Below are 22832 nucleotides of genomic sequence, written 5' to 3'. Positions count from 1 at the left end.
TGGTAGAAGGGATGGTTTTGATCACACCTAGAACTCTCTTGTCATTTCAGATCGAGAGGTTGGTCACCACACTTTATATCTTCCCTGACTTCTGATTCTTGGAGCAGGACCCAGGTTGCCACTGAGATACTGTAGGAAAATAAACTTAACCTACAACCTTTCTTGGTAGAGCTTCAAAATAAATCAAAACTGGGACTAGGCTTATTTTCCTCCCCTGGAATCCTGAAAAACCCAATGAAAATGACAAAAGACCAGAACCCCACTTCATTCCTTTGACAGAAAAAGAGTGTTTATTTCTCTCATTCACCACTTAAAAGTCCTCTTGTTCTGAATTCTTTCAATGGAAGAGTGCCAAAAGATCTTTGATCTTTGTAGTGCCTTTCTGAAAACCAAAGTACCCCTGAGAGGAATGAAAACAAGGTTAGTCTAAATTGATTTAGGTTCCCAAAATGCTTCAAACTTCTTTTTATTTGACTAAGTCCCAGTGAGAAATGTATAGCAAGAGGGTGTCTGTCAGGCATGAGAAGGTAAGAAACAACTGAGGAGAAGATAGACTGCAGCAACAACAGCCCTGCCCGCCACTCCGCCTTCCCACCCAAGGCACTTGCCATAAAGGCTTCTGGGAAGGTCTTGACTTAGAGGTACGCTTGTTGACCCAATTGTCTTCACACTGCTGTTTACAAAATCATTTGATTTTTTTTTTCAGACACATTAGATACTTATCCAGTGAGGACTTACTAACCACTCTTTAAAAACACATAGTCTAATGGGAGAAGAGACACTTATCTTCTGTAAATTATAGAGGATGGATAGATTGGCCATTGGTTGGGTAGATGAATGAGTGGATGGACAACAGATAAATGGGAGGAAAAAAGAAAAGAAGAAATTAATTTAGCATTAAGTCTTGTTTTGTTTTGGTTTGGTTTGGGGTTTTTTTTGTTTGTTTGTTTATATATCTTTTTATTTTTATTTATTTATTGGATAGATACAGCCAGAAATTGAGAAGGAAGGGGGTGATTGACAGGAAGAGAGACAGAGAGACACCTGCAGCCCTGCTTCACCACTTGTGAAGCTTTCCTCCTGCAGGTGGGACTGGAACCTGGGTCCTTGCACACTGTGACATGTGCACTCAACCAGGGGAACCACCTTCTGGATCCTCTTGTTTTGTTTTTAAGGGTGAAAGAAACAATTCCTAATCTAATTCATAAAGGATGAATAGGGTGCATAGGAGATAGCATAATGATTATTAAACAGACTCTCATCCCTGAGGATCTGAGAGGTCCCACGGTCAATCCCCTGTACCACCTATAAGCCAGAGCTGAGCAGTGATTGGTAATGGTAATGATAATACTATAAATAAAATGTGTGAATAAGAGTAAGCTCATGAAAGGGTAGGAGAAAAAAAACATTTTAGAGGAAAAAAAAAGCATCTATGTATACGTAGTTTTTATTTAAAAAGAAAGAAAAAAGATTGTGTGTGTGTTTGTGTGTGTGTGTGTGTGTGTGCATGTGTGTCTACACACACACATAAGAACCACTTTCAGTATGATGGCCCATGGAGTAGAAGGGTTAAGGAGGGAAGATGAAGTAGATGTGGTATTACTTGGAGCAGCTCACAGAGGTCGTGTGAACAGAGTTATGAAGTCAGCACTTCATTCTGAGACAACTGGTATGCTTGATGGATTGGGACAGGCTGTGTTGGGGTAGACAGAGAAAAGTTACTGAAGGGAAATGACGGCCCTGTTTTTGGTAGTTATGACAAACAAAATCAAAAGTTGTCGCCAGAATCTAGGAGTGATGGTCCTGTCATCCATTTTCTTCAGTAAAAATAAAACCAAACTCACTTCCTCAATTCTCCATTCTACTTTAATTGTGTAGACCTCTAAGTAATGGTTTTGCCACGTCCCGCTCTTATACCAAACATCATTCTGACCTCTACATCCACAGCTACTAAGTGTCTATGCTCTGTATAAAAGGTAACAAAAAGTCGGTAAATAACAACCAGAAGACACAGAAGCTGTGCAGACCACACAACTAACAAACTGAGCTGTGACGCAGGTCTGACCCCTAGTCCAAAGTCCCGTTGTGCAAATATCCTCAACGTAGACTCAATATAAACTATTCACCGTTGTTCATGCTTCAGCCTCTTCCAATGGAGTGGGCCTTTTTCCTCATCTAAAAAGACTTCCACATTCACCTAGTTCACTACAGCTTTCCCTTCCAAGAGGCCCTTAATACTTGCAGTCCAAATGATGGAGTTCTCATATTAGTCTTAGGCTATTTCATGTCTGTTATTATTATTCCCCAATGAAACCTGAGATTCTTGCAAGTACAGGGATATATTGGTAGATCATTCAGATTCACAAGATGGAAAAAAGCACAAGGGTTAAACACACCAGAAACCTAGCTCCAAACACTAGGTCTCTAAGTCTCTAAGTCTAGTGTTTCTCTCTCCCTCTCCCTCTCCCCCTCCCCCTCCCCCTCCCCCTCCCCCTCCCTCTCCCTCTCCCTCTCCCATCCCCTCCCTTCCCCCTCTCCTTCTCCCTCTCCCTCTCCCTTTCCCTCTCCCTTCCCCCTCTCCTTCTCCCTCTCCCTGGTTTTGTGACACTGAGAAAGCTTGCAAAGCTTCTGTTCTCTCATTTTCTCAACAATGAGAATAAGCAGTCATTTGCCTCAAGGACTGGCTGTAATGATAAATGATTACATTTATATGAAGCATGTAAAACAATGTCAAACATGCATATGGTATTCTTATTGCCACCATAAATGCCATGACAATGTATATCACCATTCTATATGCAGCATCGTACACAGGATAAAACCCTTTATTAGATCTGCTGATTGCCGACAATTTCCTGAGATGAAATGAAACACTAAATCATCAGAAATGAAGGCCGTTTCCCCAAGGACACACGTGCAGCTCCACTGTAGAAGTCTGGGGCTCAGTGAGGGCTAAAAACGCTTGCCAAATATCCTATAGAGAAAAAAAGAACAGACGGGTCCATAAGCAAAGAATGACTGTACTCAGAAAAAGTCAGCGAGTCTATAGCTTCTCCTGAGAAGGAGCTCCTGAGGTTCAGGGTCCTGAGGTTCAGGGTCTCTTGTTTCAGAGGACTGCTCTCGACCTCAGATCAACACTGGCCTGCAGAGAACCATCAGGAAACAGGATTTATCAGACTAATGGTGAGCTGGGGGGTGTGACTATCGTTCTGAAATATTTGATTGTATCTACTTGATTTAGATTCATTAAACTAATACCAAGAGACTAGGGGCCGGGTAATGGCACACTTGGTTGGGTGCACATGTTACAGTGTGCAAGGATCTGAGTTCAAGCCCCTGGTCCTCACCTGCAGTGGGGGAAGCTACTCCACAAGAGGTGAAGCAGGGTTGCAGGTGTCTCTCTGTCTCTTTTCCTCATTATCGACCCCCCACCCCTCTTGATTTCTGGCTGTTTCAATCCAATTAATGAAGATAATATAAATACAAAGACTAGAATACATTTCATGTAGTGAAACCTTAGCCAAGAGGAACATAAAAAAAAACCATGTTTATTGGATACTTTGCATGTATCTCTTTAAAAGATTTTTATTAGTGATTTAATCTTGATGTCCAAAATTATGAGATGACAGGGGTATAATTCCACACCATTCCCACCACCAGAGCTCTGGGTACCATTCCCTCCAGTGGAAACTGCAGTGTTTCTCCCAAGGTTGTAGTAAACCTACCACTTGTCTTATACCCCGAGCCAAAGTAGCCCCTGAAATCTTTTTATTATTTAATTACTATAATTTGCTAGTAAACCAAAATATATCTACACAGTACAGTGAAACTCTTAATAAATATTTATTGAATAAGTGAAAAAGAACATCAGGTAAAATCATAATAAACAATCTGGTTCTCTGGGTACAATCACCCAGAATCAAAGTTCTATCTATATGTGTGTTATTGGTGGAATTCAAGAAACAAGGACAGAGATTGTTGAGTGGTGACATATCTGGTAAAGGGCACAGGTTACCATGTGCAAAGATCTGGGTTCAGGCCCTCAGTCCCCACCTGTAGGAGGTGACCTTCAGGAGCTAGGTCCCTCTTTCTCTCTCTCCCTCCCTCCTTCTCTATCTCCCCTCCCCTCTCAATTTCTGCCTCTACCCAAAGTCAATCGATCAAGTAAGCAATCAATTAATTTAGAAGAAACAAGGACTGAAAGGGAAAACACAAAGTGAAACTTGGACTAGACATGTCATATTGCAGCAAAGCAAAGGTTCTCAGTGAAAGAAGGCCTTGGGTTCTCAGAGCCTGGGACCTACGTTGGGAGTGAGAGGGTTTTACAGACACCTGTCACATCCAGATGCAAAATTTTACATGTCTCAGTAACTGTAGTATAAACCATTAACCCCCCCCCAAAAAAAAAAGTGTGTGTGTGTGTGTGTGTGTGTGTGTGTGTGTTGAGAGCTCTATAAGTGTCACTTCCTAACCCCCTTGGAAGCCACCACAAATAACCACATAATTCTACACAGTTTCTTAAAGACAACCACCAAGAGCCATTAGAAATGACTGTTCAGAAGGACAGAACTATGAGAAGTTGGGAGGAAATGGAGGAAAAGTCTAGGCCTGTCCCAGAGAACACCATAGAAAGGTCATAGGCCTGTTCAGCTCACTGCAACAGGCTGGATACAACTCACTGCAACAACTGGATACAGCTCACTGCAGTGGGTTGGATACAGCTCACTGCAATGCTGGATACAGCTCAATGTAACGGGCTAGATACAGCTTACTGAGCCAAGCTAAATAGGTAGTCAGATAGGCCCATAAACAAAGAGTAAATCAGACTTGAACCATCCTCCCACCCATCTCTAGCAAATCCAACCAAGCCCCTTGGCATGGTCTGTAAGTGAGGCATCTAAAGCAAAAAATTAAAATTCTGAAATTCATCTTCTCTCTGACACCCATGGTTTGACTCTCCACAGTGACTTTCCCTCTGCTTCTGGAATCTGCTGGGGTTGAGCCAGGGAACTATAGGCCCAGAGTTTGAGGCACAGGCGGACACTCGCTTCAGTCCACAATTCTATCCACACATGCCAGTCATCAGACCCTATGGAGAGACCCCCAGCTGTGACAGATCTGCTGACAGGATTTGTGAATCCATTAGCTCTTCAGAAATAATGAGGCTATTTCACACAAGCACTCAGAGATGGATTCATGCACAATGCGTACTGACAAACATTTTTTGCAGATTATAAATACCAGGGCATGTGCTCCCTGCCCAATAGAAATATATCCGGCTTGCCTGCCTCAGACAAGGCACAGTATCATCAGATAATTGGTACTGGAATCAGGCCTGTGTGTGCTGCATGAATCTGGCCTTATAGCACCATGGGACTTTTTGAAAAAGGTATATACTCATAGGGTCTGGGCAGCGGTTCCTTTCCATACACAAGGATCTAAGCAGTGAAGCTATGCTATAACTCTCTCTCTCTCTCTCTCTCTCTCTCTCTCTCTCCTGCCCTCCCTTCCTTCCTCCCTCCTCCCTTCTCAATTTCTATCTGTCCTCTATAAAAATGGTCACAAGAGTGGTGCGTTTGTAGTGCTGGCACCAAGCCCCAGCAATAACCTTGATCCTTCATGGCCATTTTAAAAAAAAAAAAAAAATGTAGACTCACATTGCTAGCTGACATTTGGAAAGAAAAGCTATGTTCAGATAAAACTACAAGACACTTCAGAAACCAAAAAAAAATCAGTCTATTGATTTTTTTTTCTTAATCATGCAGTAAAGTACATTGTAGACACATGAGCAGTTGTTTCTCTTGGTCTTGACAGAGACACTGTAATAAGTTCTTACTCTGTGGGAGTTGGGCGGTGGCACAACGGGTTAAGTGCACGTGGCGTAAAGCACAAGGACTGGCATAAGGATCCTGGTTCGAGCCTCCAGCTCCCCACCTGCAGGGCAGTCACTTCACAAGCGGTGAAACAGGTCTGCAGGCGTCTGTCTTTCTCTCCCCCTCTCTGTCTTCCCCTCCTCTCTCCATTTCTCTCTGTCCTATCCAACAACAAGGACATCAATAGCCACAAAAATGTTAAACAACAAGGGCAACAAAAGGGAAAATAAATAAATAAATATTTTAAAAATAAGTTCTTACTCTGCAACTGTTTAAAGAGGTGGGTCATTTTTACATCCTGCTAGACTGCTGGTGGGAGTACAAAATGGTGTAGTCCTTTTGGAAGACTGTATGGACATTCCTTAAACAAGGAAAAATGGAATTACCTTATGACCCAGCAATACCACTCATAGGTATTTATCCAGTGGACACTCAGCAATTCAAAGGGACATATGCACCCCTGTGTTCATAGCTGCATTATTAACAATGACCAAAGAGTGGAAGCAGCCTAAATGCCTACCCACAGATGACTGGCTACAGAAGTTATGATACATATAGTTTTAGATAGATAGATAGATAGATAGATAGATAGATAGATAGATAGATAGATATGTGGGTTAATATATATTACATAGAATACTACTCTACAATCAAATAAGACAATATTGTGTCCTTTGGGGCAAAGTGGATGGAACTGGAGGTGATTATGCTTAGTGAAAGAAGCCGAGACGAAAGACAACTACCAGATAGTTTCACCCATATGTGGAATTTAGTAAACTGATACACTGAACTTGTAGAAAACAAAACCAGAAGCAAACAGTGTCGCTAAGACTTTGTGAGAACTATGGTGGTTCTCTCTAGGAGGGTAAGGGCATAGGACTTGAGTAGTGGGTGCAGTGTGGAAACAACAATTTTGTGCGAGTCGGGCCGGGCGGTAGCGCAGCATGTTAAGTGCACGTGGCGCAAAGTGAAAGGACCAGCAATAAGGATCCCGGTTCGAGCCCCCGGATCCCCACCTGCAGGGGGAGTCACTTCATAAGCGGTGAAGCAGGTCTGCAGGTGTCTCTTATCTCCCTCTCTCTGTCTTCCGCTCCTCTCTCCATTTCTCTCTGGTCTATCCAACAATGAGGACATCAGTAACAACAACAATAATAACTACAACAACAAAACAACAAGGGCAACAAAAAGGGAGTAAATAAATAAATGTTTAAAAAATTAAAAAAACAATTTTATAACCCACTATTAGAATCACAAATAAAAATGATAATAGTGATAAGGAAAAATAAATAAAACCATTGCATCTTAGTGGCGTTTTCTGATTTCCAAAACCCTGAGACGTGGCTCCAGAATTAAACATGATTGTTTCCTTTAATATTTCTTAATTTGCTATGATTTTCAGCACCTTAGTCTAATAGTATTTCTTCAAGTATCTTTCCACTAAAACCTATAGGCCTTGAAACTATCCAGTTGTGCCTGATAACAAAATTCATGCTCTTAGCCATGAGGCCGTTCCTCACCAGTCGGACATACTTATATTAGCACATTATAACCCTCTTAGTAACTGTGTCCCTTTTATCAAGAAAACTGAATAGAAGCTTCCAAACTCATTCAGGTTCTAAACCCTGGACCCTGTGAGTTGTACCACATATAACAAAGGAGATTTTTCAGGTCTGGTTAAATGGGGATTTTAATTTTAGTCCCTGAGACTTAGTTCATACTTCTTTTTTGTTTATTTTTTTTCATTTGTGATTAATAGTCAGCTATTATTCTACAATTACAGTGTATAGTTCCACACCATGCCCACTACCAAAGACACCCACCCACCTGCCAAAGACAAACACCATAGTTCTCACAAGTCTTAGAAATAATTGCTTGCATGGTGTCAGGATGGCCAAGTGCTGTGTTCAGAAATAGTTGCTTGCTTCTGTTTGTTTTTTGTTTTTTTTTTGTTTGTTTGTTTGCAATTTTATGTGTATCAGTTCTCTAGATTCCACATGTGTGGAACCATTTGGTACTTGTTTTTTATTTCTTATTTCCCTAAGCACAATTTTCTCCATTTTGTCCTACATGACAAAATAGCATCTTTAAAAAAAAAAAAAAGTTTTTTGTCATTAAAAGTATGTTAGCAAGTAGAGCCTGAACTGGAGCTGGTGTATTGCACCAAAGTCAAAGACTCTGGGGTGTGTAGGGGGGAGAGTACAGGTCCAAAAAGGATGCCAGAGGACCTAGTGGGGGTTGTATTGTTATATGGAAAACTGGGGAATGTTATGCATGTACAAACTATTGTATTTACTGTCAAATGTGAAACGTTAATTCCCCAATAAAGAAATTAAAAATAAATAAACAAATAAAGGGGATTGTCACAAAAAAAAAAAAAAAAGCTGGAAAAGAGAAGCAGTTTGTCCCAAGGTCTTCCCAGAGACACATTTTCTGTAAAAAAAAAAAAAAAAAAGTATGTTACAAGATTGTAATACCACAAGTCTTAGAAACAGTTTGCTTGCTTTTTTTTTCAGGTTTATATATCAGGTATCCAGATTCCACATATGTGTGAAACCATCTGGTAGTTGCCTTTTTATCTCTTTGTTTTGCTCAGCATAATCACCTCCAGTTCCATTCATTTTGTTCCAAAGGAGACAATATGCTCATTTTTTATTGCATCATAGCTTCCACGGAATATATATCCCATAACTTCTTTAACCAGTCATCTGCTGATGGCCATTTAGGCTGCTTCCACACTTTGGCTGTCATGAATGAACATAGGGGTGTATATGTCCCTTTGAATTAGTTCATACTTCTGATCTCCAAAACATGAGAGAATAAATATCTGCTACCTTAAATCAAGTTCACAATAACTTGGCACAGTTGCTCTAAGAAGCTAATAATACTGTTGGTAAAATTTAAGCAATTGACCAAAAAAGATACTGTCACATTGGATAGCACTAGTAAATATTTTCTTTATTTCCCTACTTTGCTGGGGAGAGAGTAAAGATTTCAGAACTGGGATTCTTCACGGGAGGAGGCTAGAGGTCTGAGAGAAAAGCGAGTAATCTGAGGAGCAGACATTCCTTAGCTGATGAGCCCTCAGCGTCAGATCCACCTTCAGTGAGAGTAGAGTGAAAGCAAATAAGCTGTCTACTGCTGTTGGAAACATCAGAATTAGATATAAACTGTGAGGTGAATCCTCTTGACCTCTGGAGAGCTTCAGAAATACAGAGAGTGGTTTTCCACCTCAGATCATTCGAGGGTCTAAGCAGAAATCATTTCAATGACTTCATGAGATGTCTTGCTTTCCTGTGAGTGTTTAACATGTGATTTACAGAAATCCTTGCCTGAACCAGTTTTTTTCAGAAATGCCAAATTACAGGACCAGAATGATAATGGCAAATCGTATTAAGTACTTGATCATATTAAGAAATATTAGCTTTCAGTTTTATTACTGGCATTTGCATGAGAAAATTAGTCTTTTTGAAACACTTAGCGGTTAACTGATAAAACTCAGGAACATTTCAAATTAAAACTGAGGAATAAAGGAAGTCCGTCAAGAATTTAAGCTTCTGAGTAGTTGGTAATGTTGAAAGTTGAGGAGGCAAGTGTAGACATATACTATATATATTAAAACTTTTCATAACAAAAACTGGGAATGACATAAGGAATAGAGGAAGGAAGGAAAGAAGGGATGAAGGCAGGGAGGGAGGGAAGGAAGGAGCAGAAGCCCTCCACTGTGAATTTAATATGTAGATTTCTTTTATTAATGAGAAAGTAGGAGAGAAAGAACCAAATATCAGTCTGGTACATGTACGGCCTGGAACTGAACTCAGGACCTCATGCTTGAGACTCTAACGCCTTATCCACTGCACCACCTTCCAGACTACTGATACCTGCATGGTCTTGGATGTGGGACTCTCACCTCATCTATAAAGTGGGGAAGTGAATCTGTTGACCTCCCCTCTGAACTGTCACATTCCGCGGCTTCATGGCTTTAAGTAGTGCTTAGTCTCTGTGTGACTTTTCTCTCGCAACTCACCATCCCTCTCTCCTTAGTTGCTTAGTGCTTTGGTATCCTTCCAGGGAAAGCCAAAGTGGCAGATGCTGAAAACAACCAAAGGTTAAGCCACTGAGTGATTTTAAAGCAAATCACACAATTATATAGCTGCTGATATTCAAGAGACCATTCACCCTCATCAGCCTCCACCATTCCAGGGCCCTTCAAAGGGGCACAAGAGTCTTTGCAAATGTTTTTAGTAACCTAATTTCTTTTTTTAATTTTTTAATAATGTATCTATTATTTATTGGATAGAGAGAGAGAGAGAGAGAGAAAGAACACTGCTTCATCCCTCATGAATCTTTCCTCCTTATAGTTGGGATCCTGTGGCTTGAACCAGGGTCCTTGTGAATTGTAACATGTGCACTCAACCAGGTGCACTATGGCCCAGCCTGGATAACCCAAGCTCCAAAGTGAGGCATCACCCCATGTCCCTTACAAAGTATCTATGGTTAGAACTACACTGAGACAGACTAAGAGAAAAAAAATCTAAAATAGATGGCAGGACCAAGTTCTAGATGCTACTACAATCTCATCCTGACCTCCCTGGGCAGATGACCTAGCCAACTTGTCCTGCAACCTTACCCCTCCAGAGTCCTACCCCACTAGGGAAAGATAGAAACAGGCTAGGGAAGGGGGGGATACATCCACTTGCCAACGCCCGTGACCATCGGAGAAGCAATTACAGAAGCCAAAACTCCCACCTTCTGCGCCCCATCAAGAACGTCTGTCCATACTCCCAAAAGGGAAGATGTGTTAGGTAAGGATGACCAGAGGGCTCTGAATGCCCGATTCTACAAGGACCTGGAACATCTGTGACCAGGAACCTTTGTTTGTACACCATCACTGAGAGGGGGAGGGAATCTGGGTAACACCTGAGGAAGTCAAGCAGTTTCTCTTACCTGAAAGGCAAGAGGATAAAGGAAGGACATTTGGACACTGTAGTAGGTGTAGGTGTGGCTTAGAAAGGAAGTGAAAGCAGAGGCACCACAGGATCAGGATTCTGATGCTTCGGTCTCTATGTCTGATTCCACTATTGTTGAGTGAACCTAGACAAGTCACTTCTGTGTGTATCTGTTTCTTCATCTCAGAATGGAGATGGGCATGAACTCTCAATGAGACTATACTGGCGATGCACTTACATAGTAGTTTACTGTATTATTGCTGTTGAAGCTATTGTTAGTGTCATTGTATTTGTCGTCTTCAGATAAGGCACTACTGACTAGGATTTTTCTTTTGCTCATCTCTGACTTATGACTGTGTGGGGAACAGAACAGAGTTGGGAGCCTCAGGCATGAAAGTCTTTTTACAAAAAAACTAGTATAGCCCCAGGCCCTTTGGAATTTGACTAAAATATGCCTACTAGCAATCTACAAAATGGAGGAGCCCCCAAACTCTCCATCTGCACTATTCCAGCCTTTAGGTCCATGAATGGTCAACAATTTGTTTGGCTTGGTATGTTAACTCTCTTGTCAACCACCAGGTGCCAGATGCTAGCATGATGCCGACCAGACTTTCCTGGATGACAACCTCACCAATGTGCTCTGGAGCTCCACTTCCCCAGAGCCCTGTCCCACTAGGGAAAGAGAGAGGCAGGCTGGGAGTATGGATCGACCTGCCAACACCCATGTTCAGCGGGGAAGCAATTCCAGAAGCCAGACCTTCCACCTTCTGCATCCCACAATGCCCCTGGGTCCATACACTCCCAGAGGGATAAAGAATAGGAAAGCTATCAGGGGAGGGGATGGGATACGGAGTTCTGGTGGTGGGAACTGTGCAAAGCTGTACCCCTCTGCTCCTATGGTTTTTGTTAATGTTTCCTTTTTATAAATAAAAAAAAATTTAAAAAGAGTCATTTTACGTAACCATTATACTATCTTCCCTGCCCTAATTAAGAAATTTTAAATAAAGCCAGATTGTAAACTCTTTTACTAATCCAATTACAAACTGCATATATGCCAATATCAAAGGCACTGGAGGAAGAGAAAACAAAACAAAATGTTCTGAGCAGAGTTGACCCACATGATGAAGTGAACCAACCCCAGGGGTAGACATGACTCTCAACCCTGTTCAGTTAGACCCGCCTAGTAAATCACAGAAATGTTGAGTGAAGAGTCACAGTCGCCTTTATCAGATGACACAGAGATAGTGTCCATCTGTCTTGCAGTCTGTCTTTTTATCTTCTTGTTGTCATTGCAAGGGCTTCCAGGCCAACTTTTTCAGATAGAAAGTGAAAGACAAGAGACAGCACTGAACCTTTCTTCAGTGTGGTAGAGGCCAGATTAGATAGATAGCCTTCTTTCAAGAAACACATCCACAAAAACAGTTTATCTAGAAGGGGGTCTGTCTTGTCATGTGTGCAGTCCAGGTGTGAACACCTGCACCACAGAGGAGCACCAGGGAACACTGGTGTTATGGTCTCTCACCCTTTCTCTCATTCTGTCTGCAATCCAAATAATGAAAAAGTCAATCCAAGTAGGTTGAAATCGTGTATGCATGATGTCCCAGTGCCAAGGAAGAAAGGAGGAGGAAAGAGGGAAGGGGGAAAGGAAAGGAAGAGAGCATTACAAAGATAAAAAGTGGATAATGAATCGATGGGACGCTCCTACTCAGGCTGAGGGCATGAGTTAAGAGTCGGCACATGAACCTACATTAAAACTAGCCAGATGCTCTATGCAGGGGAAAGAGAAGGGTTCTGTCATGGCTCAGGAGATGAGTGAGCAAATCTTCCCTCACTGTGAAGAATTCCCAATCAAGATGCAGAGACTCCTATCCCTATAGTGGCTCATTTTATAGCGGCTGGCATCACTTTCTTTTAAGTGATTTAGAGCTCACTTCTCTGCTCATAATGGGCCACATCTGTGTGTTTGAATGATTCTCCTCCTTTCTTTTATTCACCAAGTGCCTCTCTGCCCGTGGTTGTGTGTGTAGATTTGGGGCAAGCTCTGGAAGGCCTGCCTTGTCCATCCCATGTCCACCACTCCACTGGCCACCAGAGAGGTGTCGTAGGGGAGAACAGGCTGCAGTGGGGGTGAGCACGCAGAATGACTACTCTGGACACTATGACAGAAGATAGTGCATTTAATAATAATAATAATAATAATAATAATAATAAAGGCAGGGTTTATATGGGTAAAAAGAAGCCAGGTGCTGAGGCAGGGTACCAGGGCAATAAGCCAAAGAGGGGCTAACATTTGACAGCAAGAACCAATCAGATATTTTTAGACTCTAGCTTCCTTCTAATGACTCTGGCTCTTCACTTCCCCTTACCTGGGGCATAGGACTTAAGAATGAGGAAGGGGTTGGTTCTTAGAGTTTATCCACAATCCATTGAGCAAATCAGGTTCATCTAGACCAGGTAGAGGGGGAACAGTTACAGCCTCTGGGTGACGTTGTGTATGATAAAGCAAATCCTAACAAAAGGATTTTTCAAAGTTAACCCAATTGCCAAATAATATGATTATAGCAGTAACTATCTATTGCCTTCTGAAACCCTAAGATGGCAGGAACCTCCCACTTCCTCTGTAGAGCATATATTCCCCCAGTCCTGGAACCTCTAGGGTGGGGCTCACTTTCCTGCATGTCTCAATTGATACCAAATGATATTGCATCTGCTGATCGCAACGTAATCAACACAAAGAATACCACCTCAGCATGCTTCACTTCAGACTATGTCCAGAGACATCAGACATGGAATGTCAACCCTTCAGCCGCATTACTCAGGTGAGACCTTTCCTTTCATAGGATTCTCTAATTCCATTCCAGGTGGTTCACTTCCTAACAAAGTCCCAAAACCTAGATATAGACTAGGTCTCATGAGATAGAGCATATGTTCACATGTATCCATAAATCAGGGCAAAAGATATATCTGAAAACAAAATATACAATAGTCTGCAGTGAGTCAGTATAAAGTTCATAATGAAATAGCGTCTACTTAGACTTAAGATACCCTCCTCACCTACTTCCTATTATGTGGGGCTACATGTAAGCTTGGTAGAGCTTAGGGAGAACTCCCCCCATCCCTGGATGGAGGTCTGAGAAGATACCCTCTTGTCAGTCTCTCTCAACCGAGGTGAGCAAAGGGGAGAAACTCAGACTTAGTTCTTTCCTTCTTAATTCTCAGGCCCATGAAAACTCACTGCCTCTCTTCATTAATGCAGGCCACATGGCCCCTGCCTTAAGGTTCATTTACTCAAAGTTCACAGAGGAGAACACACCTTATCACACACTCCTAGCAGTGCCCTTTGATGTCCTTAATTTGCTTATCTTCTCTCTATCTTGCCTTAACTGGTTCAACCCCTCGCCTCCCCTCAAACGGAGACACCCCCAACTCTTCATCTGCACTATTCCAGCCTTTAGGTTCATGATTAGTCAACAATTTGTTTAGCTTTGTATGTTAACTCTCTTTTCAGCCACAAGGTTCCAGATGCCAGCATGATGACAACCAGACTTCCCTCGACAGACAACCCCAACAATGTGTCCTGGAGTGCTGGTGCTCACGTGTGTGGCCTCACAACCGAGGTAGCCACTGGCCTCCCCGTCACCAATTCAAGAGATGCGTGTGACGCAGAAGGGACAGCCAGGAGAAATTCAGGTATGAACTTCCAATTTTATTCAGAAAGGAGAGGGCTTATATATAGCAAAGTGGAACAAAGAACATTTTTCACATATGTCAGTAATCATAGGTTTCCAAAAGGTCAGTACCCCTACAGTGGGGAGGGTTAAGGAATGACAGGAATTGATGAGATACCAAAAGGTTAAGACAATTAGTTTCCACAAAGCAAGAGTTGTTAATTATCTAAAGGTATTAAGAGAAACATGGTGGTTAAGCCAGCAGAGTGAGATAAAGCAGAGAAGGGCAGCGTATTGATGTAAAGCATGGTGATCAAAGAACGGAGGAATAAGGTGTGTAGGGGTCTCACTGGTAAGTTACTGGCAAGGCAGTGATGAAGTGCATTTTGTATGTGATCAAAGATGGTGAACTTATAGTGAACTTTAAGTGAACTTTCAAGCAGGCAGGCAACCATTTGGTTTTCAGTAGGGGGATGAGTTAAGTGTGAGAGGTTGCAGGCCTCTGTGAAGACTGGGAGACTGACAAGGGGAAGCTGAGTCAGGAAAGTGTTTCCCTTCAAGCTCTATCCTCGAAAGGGAGAGACTGACAGGTGGGATGTCTTTTCAGACCTCCATCCCAAGGATGGGGGAGTTCCCCTAGGCTCTACCATGCTCTCACATAATCCTACACCGGAGCTCTGCTATCCCAGAGCCCTGCCCCACTAGGGAAAGAGAGACAGGCTGAGAGTATGGATCAACCTGTCAATGCCCATGCTCAGTGGAGAAGCAATTACAAAAGCCAGACCTTCCACCTTCTGCAACCCATAATGACCCTTGGTCCACACTCACAGAGGGATAAAGAATAGGAAAGCTATCAGGGGAGGGGATGGGATACAGATTTCTGGTGGTGGGAATTGTATAGAGTTGTACCTCTCTTATCCTATGGCTTTGTCAATGTTTCCTTTTTATAAATAAAAAATTTAAAAATATATAATATTTTAAAAAGTAGTAGTTGGAAAAGCTATTTAAATAAGAGTGAAAAAACTATAAAAAAAGACTCTCAGTGCTCCACAAAGAGCATTTTCCTCCCAGTCAATTTTGAACATGCTGATTAAACATAGCAACACAGACCCAGCCTAGGCAATACCATACCAGGTTAAGCACACATAGTACAAAGCACATTACAAGCTGTGAAGCAGTTCTGCAGTTGTCTGTCTTTCTCTCTTCCTATTTCCCCCCTCCTCTCAACTTCCCTCTGTCCTATCCAATAAAAGGAAAAAAAAAAATGTCTGCCAGGAGCAGTGGATTTGTAGTGCAAACACCCAGCCCCAGTGATAACCCTGGAGAAAAAGAAGAAAAAAAAAAGAAAGAATACAGACCCAAGACATGTTCCTTACTGAAGTAGGCAATTTATTAGGCTCCTAATGTCCATGTCTAGAGCGTGAACATGGATTCACATGCATCATCTCATTTTGTGGATCTTACATGCATGTAGTCTTCAGTCAGCCGGGCCTTTGATTTGACTTGCCAGTACTAGAATACAACTAGCTCAATGTGAGTAAATGACAAACAAAATGGTACAGAAGCCATTAGCAAGAAACTCTACCCGATCCTATTTACTTTTATATAGATAGATGTATTTTTTTTTTCAAAATCATATCACAAGTCTCTCTTGTAAAAAATAAATTTCAGAGCAAGGCATTTAATTCACCGCACTGAGAAAAATAAAGGCGATTCTATCATTTGGGAGCGATGAATGTCCAACTATGGCTGAAAGGTACACCCTGAGAAGTAAATGATTTGTTTGAAGGAACCCACTGAGGTGTTGTTTTCCGTGTGTTTGTTTTAAAATAAAGCTGTGTGAACCTAACATGGGGAAGGGGCCCAAGGTACAGGCACAGGCACATATGTCTCTGCTCATGTGCGTGTGCAGTTCTCCAAGGACGCCATGTTATAAACTTCCTCGTTGTCCTCAATGCTTGAGGCGTCTGTGGAATCCGGATCATTCACCACGATTCCCATGGAAGACAGACTGGTGAGGAAAGCCTGCATCCTCTGTGCATAGAGATCCCGAATGTTCAAGTAAGGTAGCTCCTGGCATTTCTCTGCTGTGTCCTCACTGCACTGGTCCACGTCCATGTCCTTTTGCTTCTGATAGTATTTGGAAAACTTGTTGAAGATGATGGTGATAGGAAGAGCCACCACCAAGATGCCACAGATGATGCACGTGCTGGCGATAAGCTTCCCAACCAAGGTGATGGGGTGGGTGTCTCCGTAGCCCACAGTCGTCATGCTGATGGTGGCCCACCACCAGCAGATGGGGATGCTGGTCAGGCTGGACGCATCATCATCTTTCTCCACTGAGTAGATGAGCACAGAAAAGATGGAGATGCCCACAGACAAGAAGAGAAGCAGCAAGCCCACCTCGTGGTAGCTGTGCCTCAATGTGGCGCCCAAGGAACGCAGTCCCACCGAGTGCCGGGCCAGCTTGAGAATCCGGAAGATCCTCATGAGCCTGAGAATCTGCACCACCTTGCCCATGTTCTCAATGTCCTCACTGCTATCCTCCTCCTTGGTGTCCACTGCCAATGTGGCGTAGAAAGGAAGAACGGACACAAAGTCGATGATGTTCAGAGGGTTCTTCCAGAATTTCTTCTGACAGGGAGCGGCCACCAGGCGGACGGCAAGCTCGCTGGTGAACCAGGTGATGCACGCCACCTCCACCCCTTCCAGCACGGGGTCATCCACCTCTCCGTCCTCGTTCTGAAACTCTGCCATGCTGTGGATGCACATGGCCACGATGGAGGCCAGCACCACGCTCAAGGAGGAAATGGCTATGAGCTTGGCAGACAAGCAGGAAGCTGGGTTCTCCATGAGGATCCAGATCTTCTTCCGGAGCTGGCCGAATCGCAGCTTGTCAAACTTCTCCAGCTCCTTCTCAAACAGAGAAGACTCTTGGAAGGAGGAGTCGGAGCTCACCTCGTTGCTCTTCTGGTCCCACTCTTTGTCGTGGGTCTCTTCCTTGCGCTCCTGGTAGCGACTGCTGCAGCAGGAGTCGATGAAGAGCTCGTTGAGGCCCCAGTACTCGATCTCCTGGCAGAAGGAAAACACACACAGCTCCTCCATTACATGTAGCTTCCCCGTGTAGTAGAAATTCAAGACGTATCTGAACAAGGAGGGGTTCCGATCAAAATAGTACTCTTTATCGGCCACGCTGTAGTCATCACAGAGCTCCAGGATGGCCTCTTCTGAGTGGCAGCTGAGAAGCTTCCCGAGTCTCGTGTGAGGAAAGCGCAGAAGGGTGCTCTGGTCCACAGACTGCTTAAAACCCCCCACATTCAAGTGGACGAGCTCCTCCTCTTGGCCGGGGCGATGGAAGAACTCACCAAACACCATGGTGAATACAGGAGGCAGAGAGGCTGGGAAAGGAGGCCAAGAAATTCACGTTGCACCTAGAAAGGACACAAGATGACAGGAGTTAGCCCTCTGTCCCGTGCTGCCAGGCCAGGCTCCTTCTGAATTCTGCCTTTTCCAGGATCACAGGCTATTTAACAAAGCAAGGGAGAAATGGAGTGAGAAGGACTACATGCTGACACATTTTGACAGAAAGAAGATAAATACAAAAATGTATGGTTTTTTTCCTTCAGAAACTTGGCTTTAACATGATTAAATATGTGGGGTTACACAATGAAAAATTTCTACATATCAAAAGAAAATTCCACACAGATAAAAAATTTTAAAAAGCAGCTTAGTAGCAGAGAAAAGGTATTTGCACATCAAACATTGGATAAGGATTGATACGAAACATATAGATCAACAAAATTAATTAATTGTGAGAATAAATAAAACAGGAAGTGACAAATATTGGTGAGTATGCAGAGAAAGGGGTCTCTGTTTCATTGATAGGAGCAGAAACTAGTGTAACCCCCTCTGAAAAACAGTATGGAGAGTTCTAAAACAAATGAAAATGAAAATACTCTATGGAGGGCTGGAGACACAGTGTAATGGTCCCTGTTTCATTCCTGAGGCTTCCATGCCAGAGGCTCTGAGGTCCCAAGTTCAGTCCCCAGCGCCACCATAATGCAGAGCTGAGCAGTGTTCTGGCCCGTCTCTGTATCTTTTTTTCTCTCTGTATCTCTCTCATAAAATAAAATAAAAAAATATTTAGAGAGAAAAAGAGATAGTTATGGTCCTACAATATCACTCTTAGGCATGCATCCAAAGGACATGAAAATGCTAATTCAAAGGGACACATGCAGCCCTGTGATCATAGCTGCATTATTCATAAGAGCCAAAGAGTAGAAGCAGCCTAGATGCCCACTGACAGATAACTGGCTAAAGAAGTTATGGGTTATTTATTCAGTGGAATGCTATTCTGCAAGTAAAACATATATTTCTATATAATATTGTGTAATATAATGCTGTATTCTTCTTAACCAAATGAACAGAACCGGAGGTAACACTGCTTAGTGAAGTAATTAAGGAGATAAAAGACACCAACCAGCACATGTAGTACAAAGCATAAGGGACAGCATAAGGATCCCAGTTCAAGCCCCTGGCTCCCCACCTGCAGGGGACTGAGCCCCTGTGATTACCCTGGTAACAATTAAACAAACAAATCTCATTCTAATTTTTTATTAGGGATTTAATAATTATCAGCAAGATTATAGGAGTGTAATTCCATGCCATACACACCACCAAAGTCCTGTGTATCCCCACTCTCTTATAGGCTTAGATAGTCTCTGGTTTGTACAAACTCTTTTTTTTTCTTTTTTTTTTTCCTTTCTGTTTTGTTTGACAGGACAGAATGAAATTGAAAAGGGAGAATAAAAGAGAGAGAGAGAGACGGGGAGGGGACCTACAGACCTTCTTCAATGCTTGTGAAGTGTAACCCCCTACAGGTGGAGATTGGGGGCTCAAATCCAGGTCCTTGCACATGGAAACATGTGTACTCAACCCGGTGAGTCACCACCTGACCTCTTGAACAAAGAGCTTTATGGCCTTGAATGCAGTTGATAGAGTTGAAACTAGATGCTGTTTTTATGGGAAAGAGTATGAAGAGTCTCCAAAAATTAAAAGAGACTCTATATAATTCAGTAATCCTAATGGACAAAGGACACGAAAACACTGAGTCAAAGAGACATATAAACTTCCATGTTCACTTAAATTCATTTTTTTAATTAATTAAAAAGGAGAAACCTTTTTAAGTTAATCGCATCAGGTGTTCCCTTGCTGGGATAGCCTGAGGGTGCTCCTTCCCGAGCACACGTTCTCTGGGTCGGAGTGAACGCTACTGGAGCCAACCTAGGCTGCTGCATGGGAGAGGGATCAGGAACGCGTGTCAGGCTAGCATCGCAGGAGAGAGACTCTGGGCCTCGCGGGGCCAGAAAGCAATCCAATGTGTGTTTAATCAGAAAAGAATCTGTATTTATACTTGCCAAAAAGGAAATAGTAGGGTGGAAAACAGGATGTGATGAAGAGAGGGTGGAGCGAAAAGAGAGTGCAAACCAGTGGGGATTAAATGGTGGAAAACAGGGTGTGACTAGGAGAGGGGGTGGAGCGAAAAGAGAGTGCAAACCAGTGGGATTAAACCAGTGCCCTGCAGGCAGGGCGGGTCTCAGGTAAAACAGTGATTATGTAAATAAACCACAGTGTTAATAAGGAGGGAGCTGGCGTACTGCCCAACATTCCCTGACACAAATGTGCTCCTCTCCTGCCCTCCCCTCCCAACACAGGCAGTCTATTTTCAGCATTATTCACAACACCCAAGAATTGGGAACAAGCCCACTGCCCACTGTGAGATGACTTGAGAAAGAAGCTTCACCACCAAGGGATGCTACTCAGTTATAACACAGATAAAGTCCTGCCATTTGCAAGAACATGGGTGGATTAGAGGACATTTTGCTAAGTGGCATAAAGCAGATAAAGAATGACAAAGGTGTTCTGGTTTCATTCATATGTAAAAGAGAAATAAAATGAATGAACAAACTGAACTTTCTGACAGTGATAAGCTAATACTGGCTACCTAATGTAAGGAAGGTAGAAGTATATGGGGCAAAATAGCCCAACTATAAAATGAGGAAACAAAATGAAAATCCACAAAAAGAGATTGAGAGACACTGAAAAAAACAACAGAGACATACGGGATTATCTCAAAAGAAGTAACATCCATATAATTGGCCTACCAGAGGAAGAAAGAGAGGAAGGGGAAGTAAATATTCTAGAGGAAATAATGGAAGAAAACTTCCCAGATCTAAACAACAGACAGGACATTAAGATTCAAGAGGCCCAGAGCGTCCCAAACAGAATCAACCCAGACTTGAAGACACCAAGTCACATAATAGTTACAATGAAAAGAAGCAAGGATAAAGAAAGGATCCTAAAGGCTGCAAGAGAAAAACAAAAAGTGACATACAGGGGAAAACCCATAAGACTATCAACATACTTCTCCACTCAAACTCTAAATGCCAGAAGAGAATGGCAAGATATCTATTGAGCCCTGAATGAAAAAGAGTTTCAACCAAGGATAATATATCCTGATAGACTTTCATTCAAATTAGATGGAGGGATCAAAACCTTCTCAGACAGACAGAATTAATGGAGGCAACCATCACCAAGCCTGCCCTGAAAGAGGTACTAAAAGACCTCTTATATACAAAAATATCACTATAATACTTGTCATATATATCAGAGCAAATAAAGAATTGTTGAATAATGGCACTACAATACATTCAATCCATAATATCAATAAATGTCAATGGATTAAACTCACCCATTAAAAGGCACAGAGTGGGAGAATGAATCAGAAAACACAACCCAACCATATGCTGCTTGCAAGAATCCCACCTGACCCAACAAGACAAACACAGACTTGAAGTGAAGGATGGAAAACTATCATACATGCTAATGGACCACAGAAAAAGGCAGGAACAGCCATTCTCATCTCTGACACCACAGACTTTAAATTAAACAAAGTAATAAAAGATAGGCAAGGCCACTACATAATGATTATAGGATCAATCAACCAAGAATATTTAACAATTATTAACATCTATGCACCCAATGAGGGACCATCTAAATAATCAAGCACCTACTGAAAGAACTACAAACATACATCCATAGTAATACAATAATAGTGGGAGACTTCAACACCCACTCTCACACTTAGACAGATCAACAAAGCAGAGAATCAACAAAGAAATAAGAGAATTAAATGAAGAGATGGACAGACTAGACCTCCAGGACATTTTCAGCCCTTCACCCCAAAAAACTGGAATACACATTCTTTTCAAATCCTTGAGTATTCAAGGATAGACTGCATGTTAAGCCACAAAGACAGCACCAACAAATTCAAGAGCATTGAAATAATGCCAAGTATCTTCACAAAATGAAAATCCAGGGTTCAGCAGGATACAGCACATTATCATACTGTTGACTCATGATTCTGCACACCTGAAATCTAATGTGTTTCCAACTTCACTTCAACTTTTAAAAATTGAATGATAGGTATATATAGATCCCCTTTTTTAGGAAAAAAAAAAAACTATGATATAATGTTTAAAAAGCCTAATCTTCATCTAAATGTTAGACATTCCAAATTTACCTTCAATAAAGAGAGAAAGGAAGAAAGAAAGGAAGGAAGGAAGAAAGAAAAGAAAGAAAGAAAGAAAGAAAGAAAGGAAGGAAGGAAGGAAGGAAGGAAGAAAGAAAGAAAGAAAGAAAGAAAGAAAGAAAGAAAGAAAGAAAGAAAGAAAGAAATTAAAAGAAAGAGAAGCATTTTTGAATCACTTACACAGTGCAAGAATCGCCAGGCTCAATCATGAAGCTCCCACATTTAGGGACAGTCCATTCACAGATGACACACTAGCTACGTGGCAATTTCTCCCTGTCCTCTGAGCTCTGACACGCACCTTCAAAAACACCTCTCCCAGTACCTCAGCTCCAACCTCCACATCACTGGAGACTCAGTTCAGTTCATACAAAAGAAAAAAAAAGTTCCCTCTCATTCCTTTGAGGAAAAACCCTGCCTCTTGTGCTTGGATATGGGCATACAAGAGGATATACTTATCGCTCCATCTTTAAGTACCCTGTATCTTAAAGATATAGTTACAGCCCCTGGGATGGTGTTTCAGGTGCACACAGGAAGAAGTTGACTTGGGGAAGGAAACCTTTTTAAGTTAATTGCATCATGAGTTTCCTGACACATACATGTTCTTCTCCCACCCTTCCCTCCCCTCATAGTCTCCATCATGTTCACAATCCATGAGGCCCACATCCGTCCTGGTCTAGCACATCTGTTTTTAGTTAGTTCTGGCACTAACCAGCATACATCAGGTCCATTTCTCAGAGAAAGCACAATATCTCTG

At 42.2% G+C, this 22832-nt stretch overlaps 1 protein-coding gene across 5 annotated transcripts in view; it reads right to left on the bottom strand.

Moving 5' to 3' along the window:
* KCNS3 (potassium voltage-gated channel modifier subfamily S member 3) overlaps nucleotides 1-22832 on the bottom strand; it is a 267088-nt gene that overhangs the window by 168247 nt on the left and 76009 nt on the right. For 4 of the 5 annotated variants that reach the window (XM_060186591.1, XM_060186589.1, XM_060186590.1 and 1 more), the window contains one exon: nucleotides 15856-17918. The exons of the other annotated variant lie outside the window; for it this stretch is intronic. In XM_060186591.1, coding sequence (XP_060042574.1) covers nucleotides 16384-17862 — 1479 coding nt within the window. In that variant the 5' untranslated portion in view covers nucleotides 17863-17918 and the 3' untranslated portion in view covers nucleotides 15856-16383. Of the gene's footprint in view, nucleotides 1-15855; nucleotides 17919-22832 lie in introns of those variants that run through there. 5 annotated transcript variants of the gene reach the window in all.

The sequence above is a fragment of the Erinaceus europaeus genome, chromosome 3 (assembly GCF_950295315.1).
Source record: "Erinaceus europaeus chromosome 3, mEriEur2.1, whole genome shotgun sequence".
Taxonomy (NCBI): Eukaryota; Metazoa; Chordata; class Mammalia; order Eulipotyphla; family Erinaceidae; genus Erinaceus; species Erinaceus europaeus.
This window is presented reverse-complemented; position numbering and strand designations above follow the sequence as displayed.